Source organism: Megalobrama amblycephala, linkage group LG2 (assembly GCF_018812025.1).
Source record: "Megalobrama amblycephala isolate DHTTF-2021 linkage group LG2, ASM1881202v1, whole genome shotgun sequence".
In the NCBI taxonomy this organism is placed as follows: Eukaryota; Metazoa; Chordata; class Actinopteri; order Cypriniformes; family Xenocyprididae; genus Megalobrama; species Megalobrama amblycephala.
The window spans coordinates 18010475-18025689 of record NC_063045.1 but is presented as its reverse complement, the minus strand read 5'-3'; the positions used below and the strand labels follow the sequence as shown (position 1 = coordinate 18025689).

At 39.1% G+C, this 15215-nt stretch overlaps 1 protein-coding gene across 1 annotated transcript in view; it reads left to right on the top strand.

The window, feature by feature from the left end:
• si:ch1073-396h14.1 (disintegrin and metalloproteinase domain-containing protein 10) overlaps positions 1 to 15215 on the top strand; it is a 31454-nt gene that overhangs the window by 5781 nt on the left and 10458 nt on the right. Inside the window, 5 exon segments of the mRNA XM_048164056.1 lie at positions 7522 to 7545; positions 7548 to 7600; positions 8116 to 8235; positions 11501 to 11593; positions 14250 to 14418. Coding sequence (XP_048020013.1) covers positions 7522 to 7545; positions 7548 to 7600; positions 8116 to 8235; positions 11501 to 11593; positions 14250 to 14418 — 459 coding nt within the window.

Here is a 15215-nt window from a genome sequence, read left to right as displayed (position 1 = left end):
AATGTATAAATATTGCATAGTATCATAAAATACCCTCAAAATTCTAAATAATAATCACAAAATATTATTGAACAAAAATATATTACATTGGTTTTCGTGGGGGGGGGGGATCATTTTTGACCGCAAAGAAGCCAAGTGTGACTCCTAAACGAAGAGGACCAGAGGGTTAGAGTCCTTTTAAGTCAAGTCAGTTCACTCGGCGACCATCTTTGAAACGCCTCTCAGGCAGTTTCAGTCAAGTGCAAGTGCTGCTCCTATCACTTTGAATGGGGAAACATCAAATTCTCCAAAGCTGTTCCAAGCTTTAACCAAGATTAAATTTCATATTTGAAATCACCAATGAAGTCTGTCTTATAAATTTTGTTTCTGAATGCTCCAATCATGATCAAAATTGGACCAGCCAACACACATGTGCAGTCCTAAGCGTGAGTCCCAGAACACTGACTGTTTCTATAGCAACCGGAGCTTCTAAAAACAGTTGCAGTGACACAATGACTTTACCAATTGGCGATTGGCTCTTTTATTTAGAAGGCGGGACTTGTTCCGCAATATTGTGCATTGCAGTTTCTCCCATTCATAGTAATTTGAATATCTATAAGTCTTTTACATATAATTATTGTGAAAATCTAACAAAACTATGTATTTTTACAGTACAAAATTAAAATACTTAAAAACATAATCCTCCTCATAATTTACAGTAAAGCAGTAAAAAAAAACAGTAAAATAATGTGCTAGAAAATTTTCAAATATATGCACCATTGCAAATTCATTGCAAAAATATATTTGCCATTGCAAATTCAGAAAATGTGACCATGTTTTATAAAGGGTTTTTTAAACAGTGTACTAATTTGCACTGTAATTTGCAGCAGTTTTATGTGACGGATTTCCTGTTTGAGCCACTTGATGACTGAAGCTGATTGTACAGATCTGTTATTTATATACTGATTCATCTCATTTTTGGACAATGGCGTGGTTTGTCTGCCATCTGGAAGTTAAAACTAACAGGAAGAGGAGCAGCTTTGATTAGGTTTCACTGCAGCTGGCTAAATAAAGGAAACAACCGATCAGAACCAATGCATGAGAAACATAGATATAAACATAATTAGGAAGGTTTCCCAGTTGAATTTCACTATCAATTTATTTGTCAAATCTTAAGACATCCTAATTTTGGCAACACCAACATCTTGGGTTTAATTCCCTGGGAACTTGCATGCTAATAAATTGCAATAACGTAATGTAAATGTAATTTAATATATTGTACTCTGGTTGGAGTTACCAAAAAATAAATAAATAAATAAATAAATAAATAAATAAATCTGATCTCCAGATTAGCTTTTGATTCTGTAAGTGTTCTTGGATAAACATTCATTTTAATTTCCGCTCCCTTCTGGTGTGGACTGTTTCTCAATAAATTCAGGCATATTTTCCCCAAACAACTCCTGAAACCTTTCTGCCCTGTTCTCCACATGCACAACTACTTGAAAGAGAGGCACGCAGGATGAAGCCAAAATCTGGAAGTAATTCCATCAATGGGTCAATGTCCGACATTTACCCTTCCTTCTCACATGCTCCATTTTTCTCTACCCAAACTCACTGATCCAGGAATGACTTTACTAACCTTATTGTTTATAGAAACTATGATCATGTTCCAAAGTGTGAACTGGCTGTCCACCTCATACATTAAAGAATTCCTATTGGTTGATTCTTGCACACCAGGATGGTGTGATCCAATCACTTTGCTTCTCTAGTTAGAGTCAAGGTACATCCTGTCATTTACTCCCAGCTAAACTCCCAGTCATTTTACGCTGTAGGTAAAACTTAACCAGGCTGTTGTGGATGTCAACCACCTGACTTTGCAGGAGCTTTTTTCTTTTCTTTTTTTCTTTTGGTTCTCGACTCATTTTAAATTAATGTTTAATCTGATTTGTGTTATTCTTGGGACCGTCCTGTATTCACAATGTAAAACCTTTTTATTGAAGTCTGAAAGTCAGTTACCTAGAGTTTTAAGGTCATAACACTATTGTTGTCTGGTTGGGGTCACAATGCACCGCTATCACAAACAATCAGTGCAGCCTAACCCTAACCCGGTGCAGTGAAGTTTCCGTGTGAATGTTTTTAAGTTATTAAGTATATACCGCGTTCCAAATTATTATGTAAGTGACATATCAGTAAGATTTCAGTAGAATAAACATTCAGATTTTAGTTTTTCTAAGAAAATGTTTGTTTGTTTATTTATCCATGTCTTTTTAGATAACTGGTATCAATCTCAGACAAAATAATTTGCCAGGTCTATGGAAACCCTACTTAGAGGTTGTTCCACATTATTAAGCAAGTCACAGTTCTCATGCAATATGGGGAGGAAGAAAGATCTTTCTGAAGATGAAAAGCATGAAATGGTGCAATGTTGTGCAAAAGGCATGAAAACAACTAATATTGTGTGAAAACTAAATGGAGATTATCAAATTATCATAAGATTTGTGAGTGATTTAGAGCACAGCAGAACTCAGTCAGATAAAGGCTTATTAATGAAAGTTCCTGTCAAAAAAATTAATTGTATTAAAAGGGCAGCTATAAAAAAAAATCCAGTGTTGAGCAGCAAACAGGTATTTGAAGCTGCTGGTAACTCTGGAGTCTCAAGAAGCTCTCCATGCAGGCTGGCAGTTGTGCGTAAAGATGCATTTCAGGCACTCCAAACCAAACCTCACAAAGAGAAACATTTCATAAGCCTTTATCTGACCGAGTTCTGCTGTGCTCTAAATTACTCGCAAATCTTACGATAATTTGATAATCCACTCCAGCCTCCATGGCCGCCCACGGCCTCTGACCCGCCATGGCCGCCTGAGACTCCTGACCCGCCATGGCTGTCCATGGTTCCTGACCCGTCACGGCTGCCCGAGACTCCTGACCCACCGTGATGGCCCGAGGTCCTAAACCCGTCCTGGAGACCTCCGCACCCATCTGCACCCCCCGCACCTGCCTGTAGGTCTCCAGGGCGCCCACCCCCCCTCCTCGTTGTATCATCTGAGGCGCGAGGATGCGCCTACTGGGGAGGGGGAGGTAATGTTACATCCACGCCTGTCCCGAACTCCGTTTCCCAGAATCCTCCTGTTCCGCACACCTGTCTGCACTTCCCTCATCAGTCTTTCCGCCATCCCTGGATTCCCTGCACCTGTCTATTGTCATCAGCACTCCCTTTAAGTTGGACTCACTCTCTGCACTCCTTGTCAGTTTTCTTGTTTGTATAACCGTGTTATGTTGTATCTCTGTTCCCGGATTGTAAATAAACCCTCTATTACTGTGGATCTCCGTACTCGCCTCATCTTTGCAGCACAGCACGATAACAATATGTCACTTGCATAATAATTTGGAAAGCGATATAATAATATAACAGCATTATCAATGTTTTTTTCTCTGAAGGCTTTGTTGCAGACTTTCAAGTGAAATATTTTTAACAACAACAATGTAAATTTGAAGAAGGTTCGATTTTCAGTGTCAGAATTTATAAACATCAAATATAATGGAATATTACTGTTTTGTTTTGTTTGTACATTTGGGGCTGAGCACTTTTGAGTTGGGCCTGTTAGAGAGAGACCCACCCAGAACACCCTTGCAACCAATCATGCGCTAAAACCACCAGAACACCTTAGCAGCATCCTAGCAACCACCCACAACACTTTTGCATGGTCCAGCCAACACCACTCATGTTTTCTTCAGTAATTGTACAAATCCTGTTCTTCCTTGCACATTTTTTACTTTTTCTTTTATTAGGATAGCGTCACATCTACCAAAGTTTAGTACAGTTAGTAATTATGTCACAATGAGGGTTTTCGACAGAGGTCAGAAAAGATACAATCGCTCAAGTCTCTCTTGAGCAAGCATGTTGGTTTTGCAATGAATTAATTATTTCAAGACTGTACAAGTGGGTCCAAGATTTTTGCAATCGTTGTCAGAATGTCTGTGTATCATCTGCATTTCTTAGGACACCAATACAAAATATACTGGGCCTCATGTGCAAACTGTCCATTAAACCATTTTTACTTAAATGTTGTGTTTAATGAGGACATTTCTAACATTTCACAAGCAATTTACACATTTGTTGTTTTCATGAATGTTATTTTTGAAAATGTATTATATTTATTATCTGAGAAGAATCTCTAAAAGAAAATGAAAGGCATTGTGGATAAACATTCACAGCCATGATAGGCAGAACACCACTCAAAGATATAGAAGAAAATGAATAAAAACATTTTGGATCAATAAACCTTAAAATATATTTATAAATAACTGCAGAAAGGCCACACTGCAGATAGATATGCATTTCATGTCGGCAAATCAAATTAAATTGGCTAAATTGCCTGTGCGAGCAAACTTTAACTATTCTACAGCGCAACATCGATGCACCAAAAAACTAAAATTAAAATTAAAGCTGCAGTCCACAACTTTTTTGTGTTAAAGATTTACAAAAATTATATAATGAGAATATACAACATGAATCCATTTTCCAAACCGTGTTTTTGTCTTATCCTGAATCATTATGGTACACTTATAATAATGCTGCGTTCCAGGCAGGTTTTTGAGCCCGTAAGTCACGACTTCACATCACGACTCACGACTTTGTAGCGTTCCAAGAAAGTCACGCTAAACTGCGTAAAAGTATAAATAAAACAACATGGCGGACCGTACGAGGCTTATGCTCAATAACAATTATTTATAACGCCAAAGGTACTTACTCCTTGCTTATTTGAGGGAAACAGAGGAGGAAAATGGCGCATAAGGCAAGAGAAGCTATTATACCTTTTATTTTACCATGCACTTGCATAAACACCGCATCCGTAGGGGCTGCCATTGTTGTTTCGCGGGCTATGTGACGTCAGAGCCCGTAACTGGGAGTACATCGATCGATCTAGTACGAGTTCACGGGTGGGAAGTCCAGTGCACTTTCACGGGTAGAAGGTTGGAAAAACACGGTTACGGGTTGCCTGGAACACGGCATAAGTGTTTATATTCGGACTATTTCAGACCGGACTGGTAGGACTCGCCGCAGAGTATCACAGTAACTGCGTGACTCGCCATAGACATGCACGGAGAAAAGTAGCTCCGGCTACAATGGTTTTCCGCAAGACTCGTGCAGTTCTGTTTATTAACCGCTAGAGGGCCAAAAATCGCGGACAGCAGCTTTAATTTAATAAAAAAAAGGTAATAATTTTTTAATCAAACATTAATTTACAGAATTGAATTAGAACAAAATATATCGTTCTAATAAATAAAAATAGCCTAATTACAACTGCAAAATGCCTGAAGTGCAGGGGAACATATATTCAAAACACAAGCCACAAATAGTTAAATTAGATAACCCAGAGTGATCAATAAATAAATTAAAATTAAAGAAATTATTAGAATAATGAAAGCAGCCTATAGCCAGAATTGTCAACTTTGTCTTTTTAACTGCAGAGACAATAAACGTTAAACTGGAGTGGCAGTCTTTTTAGCTAAACATTCACAGCATCCAAAAATCAAATTACAACTGGCTGAAATGTTTTGAAGTCACTTTTCCCCTACCTGATTGAGAGACAAAAATCCAGTCTTTCACGCGATCTGCCTGTGTCCGTTTGAGTCTTTTCATATAGTGCGCTAGTCAGCTAACATTAGTCAGCTCGTTAACGTTGGCCGGCAGAAGCGCCGCAGTGTTTGTTGTTGAGTTGTATAGAGGGTATGCATGTGACGTCACCGTCGATCGTTATGACTGCGGTTACGCCCACTGAGTGGCACAAACACTGAGCGGCAGCATTGGTTTTCAGCGTGAATGCCGCAAAAAACACACAAAACACTTCCAAAACGGAAAAGAGCTTTGTGATTGACTGTACAGATAGCTTTGACACAAAACCTGAGGTATGTATTTAAAGACTGCTGAAAAAAAGAAGCAAATGGATTGCTGCAATTCACAGAAACAACTCCAGGCAGAGAAACATGGATTTGCAGTTATCATTTTGTGTCAAATTGTTGGATTTTGAGGTAAAATCATACCGTATATATTGTATTATTATATATTATGTTGACAAATCATCAATTAAATATTTCCATCTTATATTCTGCATAATTATGTGTTTTAAAATAAACACTGACAAAACTATACTTTAAAACTATACAAGTTTTAGGGCTGGACAATATGACGATATAACATTGATATAAGTGATTACGTGGATTTAAACCTACCTATAGTTATATAAAATATTCACAGGCAGATTTGCTTTTTGTATTTCCCCGGCGTCGAAATCGGGCACATATAAATGTCAGGAAACACGACTCCTGGCTGTATGTCAATATCCATGGATTAGGTTTATTTGACAAGTTGCAAGAAACACTTTCGAGCCCAACCTTTAGTGTAATTCGTTAGTTTTACTCGCATTTTCGCAGTTTTCCCTATTAAATCCAGTCATGCAGCAGGTCCTTTTGCCACTCAGTCCAGCTGAGGGAGCGCGCTTTCGGCGGGAAAGTGACGTCGATGCATTTACCCTCTATGTAAAATCAGATATTGAGTGCAGCGCACCCATATCTCTTCTCGAAGATTCGACTGTGAGATTGATAGTCGAATCAGGCTCCTCCGATCGAAGCATAGAATCATCAACTATTCAGGGTCACCCCTTATTAATATTTTGAGTTAGCTTTTATTTTTGCATTTTCAGTTTTCTATTTAATTTTAATTGAACTTTTAGTATTTTGTTTTGTGCTTTTGTTATTAGTAGTTCAAGTGCATAGCGCTGAAACCTTTTTGTAATTGTTAAAATTTCCAAGGATTAACATACTCCCCTAAAAGTGATCTGGCAGACCAAACCGTAGTCAAAGTCTTAGCTTTGAGGGATGGTTGTACTCAGTCTACAATGTCACCAAGGCTCGCCCCGATCGGCCTGACGGGGGCGCTACAGCAGTCAAAAGTATGAAATCGCTCATAACTCCTAAACCACTAGGTGTATGCTCACGTCTTATATTGTTGGAATCCTTGGCTCAAGACGGACAAAATCCATGCCCCCGATTCGATTGTCAAAATATAAGTACTATAACCAAAGTGGGCCCGTTTTTGCATAAAGTATCACATGATTTTTCACACACGCCCATTCAACATTCATATCACATGGTAGAACTCCTCATTCTGAGCAACTTTGCCTCTAGGACTGCCTCTGTCCATCAAATCGTTTGTTAAATATTGGGGATTATTTTATAAAACAACTTTGGCGAACCAGTCCGACTCAACCTCGATAAAACCACTGCAGATCAATTCTCGGGACTCAATAATTATCAAAAAAATTTTGAACTTTGGCCAGTTTTTCATCATCTACATGTTTTATCTTATTTTAATTAAAGAAAATAATTTTTAATAGTTTTAGTTTTAGTTAACATTAACAACACTGTTAATTACAGCATTTTTATACAATTTTTATCCTTTTTTTAACCTGACTAATTATCCCCTTAGTGGTCGCCTCCCATATTGTAACCCTTTAATGTGATTTTTCTTTTTTTCCACAGACAGCACTCCCTTGAGAGGCGGTCATTTGGCTTCTGTGGTGCCGAGCGGCTGCAGCATCTTGTCCAAAACCACCAAGAGGTCAGACATGACCTCACCTCATTTCCAGTTCAGCCCTGTACAGTGTGTCCGTACATTCCCAAATAATTTCTTTAAGGGGTACACCAAGTCTGGAAATAATTCTGAAATCAGATGTTCAGAGCTTTCTGAGAAGATCGCTAGTAGAAATTGGCCGACATTACATCAACGGTTCATAATGTCACTCAATGATTGTTTCGCCCTACCACCTTGTCCTGTTTTTAAGAGGCAACCCAAGCTACTGCTTGGAAAAGAATATTATCTGTCCGATCTATCTATTGTTAAAGGTCCTGGTTGGGTTAAAGCCATGTTGTTATTTACCCAAAATGGGTGCAAGGACAACCTGCCGTGTTTTTTAAATCAGATAACATGCTTCTGTTATATTTTAAGCTCATATTTACTACAACACATCATTTCCACTTGTTCGGTGGCAGAATTGAAAAACCAGATGTGAACCTTCACTTTACATTCCGCCTTCATGCCTTTCTCAAAGTTCTCCATCTTGTGACCCACAACAGGTACCACTCTCCAGGTCAAAACGGAAGGTCGACCAGTCCAAAACCAGCTGTCTTCTGCACCTCCACGCAGACCACCGCTTTTACAAACGCTTTGGAAGTGTTGAGGCTGTTGTGGCTCAGGTGAGTTCGCAGAGTGCTCAAAAGATTCATTCAACCTTGATTCAATGTCTACAGGGTGATAAGCACGATATTTTTCCTGTTGACTCTAAAGTTTTGCCCCTGTTTGGTACACAATCTCCCTGAAGTGGGATTCACAGCATGTTCCTTCCTCGATCCCACTGGAGACTTCTGAGAAATTGTGGTGTTGTGTGTCACCAATGGACCAAAGCCAAGTTCTTTACTATGGCTGTGAAAAACAAAGGTCTTGAATGTGTTTTGGTAGAACTTAATGTTATGTAACTTTTGTACACTGAAGATAGAAGACAGGATTTCCACAAGTTAAAGTAGCCATTTGTTATCTTTTATCTGACGAGTTTTCCAGATTGTTGTGTTTGGGGGCCTGGGATGCCTGCTTTATGCCTGAGATCACTGAGCATTTACTTTGGGGGTAGTTCCCATTGTCTGCATATTATTTTTGAAGGTTACGCAATGTTTTTGTTTTACTGTCCACAGCTGCTGATTTTTATTGTTTTACCAAATCACTGCATGTACAATATTCCTGAAAAGCAATGTTTCTGCCAAAAGAATAACTGGGAAACACCCTTTAATTGAAAATGCATATTTGTTATGATTTGCTGGTTTGTGAGCTGGACAAAACTGTTACATGTGTTCCATATGTTCCATATGTTTGTGCACAGCAAGAATGATCAGTGTTTAGCAGAAAGAAAAAAGAAAAAAAAACCTTTCAAAAGTTTGGGGTCGGTATGATTTTAAAAATGTTTTTGAAAGAAGTTTCTTCTGGTCTGCATTTATTTGATCAAAATACAGTAGACAGTAATATTTTGAAATATTATTACAATTTAATCAGCTGTTTTTAAAAAAAAAAAATTTTTTTTATATATATATTTACATTTAGTTTATTTATGTGATGGCAAAACCAAATTTTCAGCATCATTACTCCACTCCACATGATCCTTCAGAAATCATTCTAATATGCTGATTTGCTGCTCAACAAATCAATGTTGATTTCAATAGACATTTATAATTGTTGATTGTAAATGTCTTTACTGTCACTTTTGATCAATTTAATGTGTTGTTGCTGAATAAAATGATTAATTTCCTTAAAATAAACTAAAATAAACTGACTAAATTAGTTTAATAGTAATTTAAGTCAACTCAAGTCACCTTTATTTATTTGGTGCTTTTTACAAAACAGATTGTTTCAAAGCAGTTTTACAGTCATAACAGGAAAATTATGCAATAAAACAAAGTTTGTTTTGGCTGTACAGCAGCTCTAGAAGAAAATAGTGTCGTTGTCCAGCTTAAGTAAGTTCAGTGTTGATTCATTTCCATTGTAAAAATCATTAGATATTCATTTAGTTTAATTATCTATACAGCAGCTCTGGAGAAAACAGGGATGTCATCGTCCAGCTAAGTTCAATTCTCATACAACAGTCAATGCAGTCTAATCAATAATAGTGTTGAATATTTAAAAGTATATTGTAACAATATACACTATATTGAAAAGTATTGGGATACCCCTCCAAATCATTGAATTCAGGTGTTCCAATCACTTCCATGGCCACAGGCGTATAAAATCAAGCACCTAGGCATGCAGACTGCTTCTGCAAACATTTGTGAAAGAATGGGTCGCTCTCTGAGGCTCAGTGAATTCAAGCATGGTACCATGATAGGTTGCCACCTGTGCAATAAGTCCATTCATGAAATTTCCTCACTACTAAATATTCCACGGTCAACTGTTAGTGGTATCATAACAAAGTGGAAGCAATTGGAAACAACAGCAACTCAGCCACGAAGTGGTAGGCCAAGTAAAATCACAGAGCGGGGTCAGCGAATGCTGAGGCGCACAGTGCGAAGAAGTCGCCAACTTTCTGTAGAATCAATAGCTACAAAGCTCCAAACTTCATGTGGCCTTCAGATTAGCTCAAGAACAGTGCATAGAGAGCTTCATGGAATGGGTTTCCATGGCCGAGCAGCTGCATCCAAGCCTTACATCACCAAGTGCAATGCAAAGCGTTGGATGCAGTGGCATAAAGCACGCCGCCACTGGACTCTAGAGCAGCGGAGACGTGTTCTCTGGAGTGAGTCGAGTGACAAATCACGCGTCTCTGTCTGGCAATCCGATGGACGAGTCTGGGTTTGACAGTTGCCAGGAGGTTTTTTAAGGGGTTGGGTTTGGCCCCTTAGTTCCAGTGAAAGGAACTCTTAATGCTTCAGCATACCAAGACATTTTGGACAATTTCATGCTCCCAACTTTGTGGGAACAGTTTGGGGATGGCCCCTTCCTGTTCCAACATGACTGCGCACCAGCGCACAAAGCAAGGTCCATAAAGACATGGATGAGCGAGTTTGGTGTGGAGGAACTTGACTGGCCTGCACAGAGTCCTGACCTCAACCCGATAGAACACCTTTGGGATGAATCAGAGCGGAGACTGCGAGCCAGGCCTTCTTGTCCAACATCACTGCCTGACCTCACCAATGTGCTTCTAGAAGAATGGTCAAAAATTCCCAAATCACACTCCTAAACCTTGTGGAAAGCCTTTCCAGAAGAGCTGAGGCTGTAATAGCTGCAAAGGGTGGGCCAACTCATTTTAAACCCTACGGATTAAGAATGGGATGTCATTAAAGTTCATGTGCACGTAAAGGCAGATGTCCCAAAACTTTTTGCAATATAGTGTACTTTTAAATATTAAACATAATACATATTAAAATGTAAATATGAAATTATAATAAAATTCCAGAAGTATAATCATAACATTACATTTATATACATTTAGATAAACTGTAATATCTTGAGTTGTGATTGTTTTTTATAACAGATTCAGAAGTGTTTGTGTAAATGGGTGTAGGTACTCCGGCTGTGTGCCATGTCGCAGTGTTCTTCCACATTACCGTGTTCACCCAGTGCTGTGTGCTAATATGTTGATCTTGGCCTGCTCATTGTAAGGCACAGCGGCCAGATTGTCACTTATATTCCTTACCAGACACTTTGCCCTAGAGTGGTTTCATTCCCTCAGAGGTGAAATGTGCCTCATTCCACTGAGAGTGACTGGGGCAAGAGACTGTCTGGAGAATTCACTGTTGCAACTGAAGCTCTTAAGAACAGTGTCTCAACTGATCAAATAATTTGATAAGATTGCTGCATGTGGCAAAATAATCTGTCCGTCATTCTGTCTATTGGCCTGTTGCTATTTCTTTCTAAAAAGGTGTCAAGAGTAGATGATGAAATCAGTTAATCATAAGCTTAATGCAACATGTTTTGCAGGTTGCCTCCTACATGAAAGCAGTAAATGACATTTATGACAAAGCTGACTTTGATGGCATAGAGCTGGTCAACTTCAAAGTGAAATTCCTTACCGTAAGCTTCTTGTTTTGCCCTTTTTCACACATCATTTCAGCCATAAAGAGTTATTTTCACCATCCTCATGACTTAATGCTTCATCCATGTCAAAGATTTAAAGTCTGGATCAGTGTTGCCAGATTTGATGACAAATGTAAAGTGCCGACATTAGGCAGAATGCAAATACAATTCAAAGATGTCACGAATATACTAAGTGATGCAAAGTCTTTAGTCGGGAATGAAAACAATGCTGTGAGGGACAGAATACAGTGTGTTCAGTACGTTGCACTGTTGATTGTTCAGCTGATGAAACGTCTTTCAGTTCACGAGTTCACACTTGCAAATAAGTCAGATAAATAAATAGGATGCGTATTTGGCATGCTGTCCGAGGAGAGGGCTCCGAGCTCGGTATTTGGCCTGAACCCAGAGTACTCCCCCCGTATTCTGGTTAAGGAAATAACCAGGCGCGTGTGAGATTTGGTTAGGAAGATAACTATGCGAGAGTGAGGAGATGGGGTGGTGGAGGGATGCTGAAGAACTGTCGAGGAACATGGGTGAGTCGACTGTGTATTTATAATGGTCTCCACTTATGCTGATTGGGTAGACTTGTTGATTACTGATTGCTGACAGCTGGTCAGAATGACATGATGATTGAAAGGATCATTTGAAAGTGCTCCTCCCGAATTTGTTAATGAAACATCATAAAAAAAATGTTTAGTAGACAAAAACTTTGTAAAAATTACATGATCTAGGACCTTTATACAGGACCTTTATACAGTACCATTGTAAAGACTATCCCTCACAATTGTTTTCATCCACTTTAAAGGGTTAGTTCACCCAAAAATGAAGTGTCTGTCATTAATTACACACCCTCATGTCATTCCAAACTCGTAAGACCTTCGTTCATCTTCGGAACACAATATTTTTGATGAAATCCAAGGTTTTTTTTTATCCCCCATAGAAGCAGTGTTATTACCACATTCAAGGTCCAGAAAAGTAATAAAACTCCTGCAGGTTCTAAGTCAGAAGGCCGACTTAGTATTGGCCGACGCTGCTCACATGAGCAGGACGATGTACGCCTGTGATGTTGACGTAGGAGTCGGCCAATACAATAGGACAATAGGAGAACAATAGGAGTCACAGACATATCTGATGAACGCGAGAACACAATGGTCAATCAGAGGTGTTTATGAATCCGCTCAACACACTCATAGCATCACATTTATAAAATTTCAATTCCGACTTGGTACCGAAGTTGGTACTTTTGACAACTCTAGTAAACAGCATAGGAGAATGACAGTGGAGAGACTAAATTGTTGAATAAAGTTGTTATTAGGGCCCGAGCACTGATGGTGTGAGGACCCTATTGTAATTGCTTGGCCAATTATTCTTCTTCTCCGAAATGAATCACATTTTTGAGGGCCTAAACATGCTTGAAAACTCATGAAAGTTTGCACATGCGTCAGAAGTGGTAAAAATTTACGTCTGATATGGATTTCAGATTTAGGTGTGGCAAAATGGCTCGATAGCACCACCTACAAAATTTCAGTGCCCCTGATGCTATGTTTCACGTACAGGTATGAAATTCGGTACACACATCTAACAGCTCAATAACTACAAAAAAGTCTGGTGCGAAATCTGAAAACCATCAGGAAGAAATTTTCTTTGCAAAATTCGTTGGAAGGATGTGTCCCTGGCGGCCTGACAAATTTCGATGTTTCGCCATAAAACAGGAAGTTGTTGTAACTACGGTATACAATGTCCGATCTGCCGCAAACTTCACGTTTGAAAAGAGTCCTGGCCTGAAGACATCTACATGCCAATATTCAGTTAGTCATAGCGTCACCTAGGGGCAACAGGAAATGGCATGCTTTACATGCTTTCCCAGAAACACATTTCAATATGCCACGAATTACCAAACATACTAGAAAGACGTTAAATCATGAAACACTTGGCCAAGCACTAATGTGTGTGATAAACACCACGAAACAGGAAGTTGTCGCAACTCAGGCATACAATGTCCGATCTGCCCCAAAATTCACATGTTTGATAAAAGTCCTGGCCTGAACACATCTACATGGCAATATTCAGTTAGTGTCAAAGCGGCACCTGCTGGCAGCAGGAAGTTTGGCATTATGAAATGACTTTGCCATAATTCTCCTGTATTTACTCGCTTGCATGCATGTCACCCACTGTTCACTGTTTTCCTAAGGCCACCGGGTAGCGGTGAGCCTGGGTGCGATAGGGCCCTTTCATCGCTGCTTGCAGCTTTAATTTCTGTTTTGTTTTTGTGCACAAAAAGTATTCTCGTCACTCCATAACATTAAGGTTTAACCACTGTAGTCACGTTGACTATTTTAACGATGTCTTTACTACTTTTCTGGATCTTGAATGTGCTAATTACATTGCTTCTATGGGGGATAAAAAAACCTCTTGGATTTCATCAAAAATATATTAATTTGTGTTCTGAGGATGAACGAAGTCTTACGGGTGTGTAGTTAATGACAGAAATTTCATTTTTGGGTGAACTAACCCTTTAAATTCGATATGGCATCTAACCTGTCTAAGGTCTATGGCTTTATCTAGCAACATTCAAGCAGGCTTTAGCTACTTTCCATTGAAAATAGTTGGCAACAGTGGTCTGGATTGACATAAAACAGGTTGATAATTTCAGGTGATCACAGAGGAAGATCCCAACAGTCCTTTGGACAAGACTCACATTGGGCCTGAGAAGCTGTTGAGTCTGTTTTCCGAGATGAACTGGAACGACTACTGCCTGTCTTATCTCTTGACCAACAGAGACTTCAGCGGGGTTCTTGGCCTGGCCTGGGAAGGAAAAGAAGGTAATATTTCAGCCCATCCACTCTAGACAGTTCCGGTAACACAATTGTGTTGCCTCATTGACGCCTACAACAAATGTCACGTGAAGGAATATTATTATACTCAATGGTGGCCAACTGGGCTTGAATGCCATTTATGCCATTGGTATGTGACCTCTATCCACAGTTGTCCTTGACGCGACGTGATATTGAAGAGAAGTTTTCTGATAACATCACTCAAACCCTAGACACCCTATTGAAAAATTGCAGTGGGGATGGTGGGGGTCAGGGTGGGGAGTGGTGGTCTTTGTCAAGTACTTCTAGGAAAGAATGTACTCTCATGTAAAATTCAGAGAAACAACCTTCCTGGGAGTTTTTACGTAATTGCATGTGCAGTTTTGAGAATTTTATGAGAAACAGGTGGAAAGATTTACTAATAAGAAACTTAAAGACTCCCTGGTCAAGGATTTGTTTTCAGTGACACTCATAATTGTAGACACAATACAAGCAGACCAACATACAGTATAATGCAAGGAAGTAAAAAAAACAAAAAACACCTTACACTATATCAGTTGAATCCCTTTTAACCAAAGCAATAACCGTGTTGTTGGTTCATTGTTTGTAGCACTGCTAAACTGACCTTGTAATTAACATTCTTCTCCACAACACAATCAATGCTGCATTCATTCTACATTAGCAACTTCCTCTGCATGACAGGACTTGACCTTAGCTGCCGCTCCCATGGACATCAACAATATCCTGAATTTCATAAATGGGACATTTTCTATCTTCAGTGATAAATTCATTCATCTACCTTGCTG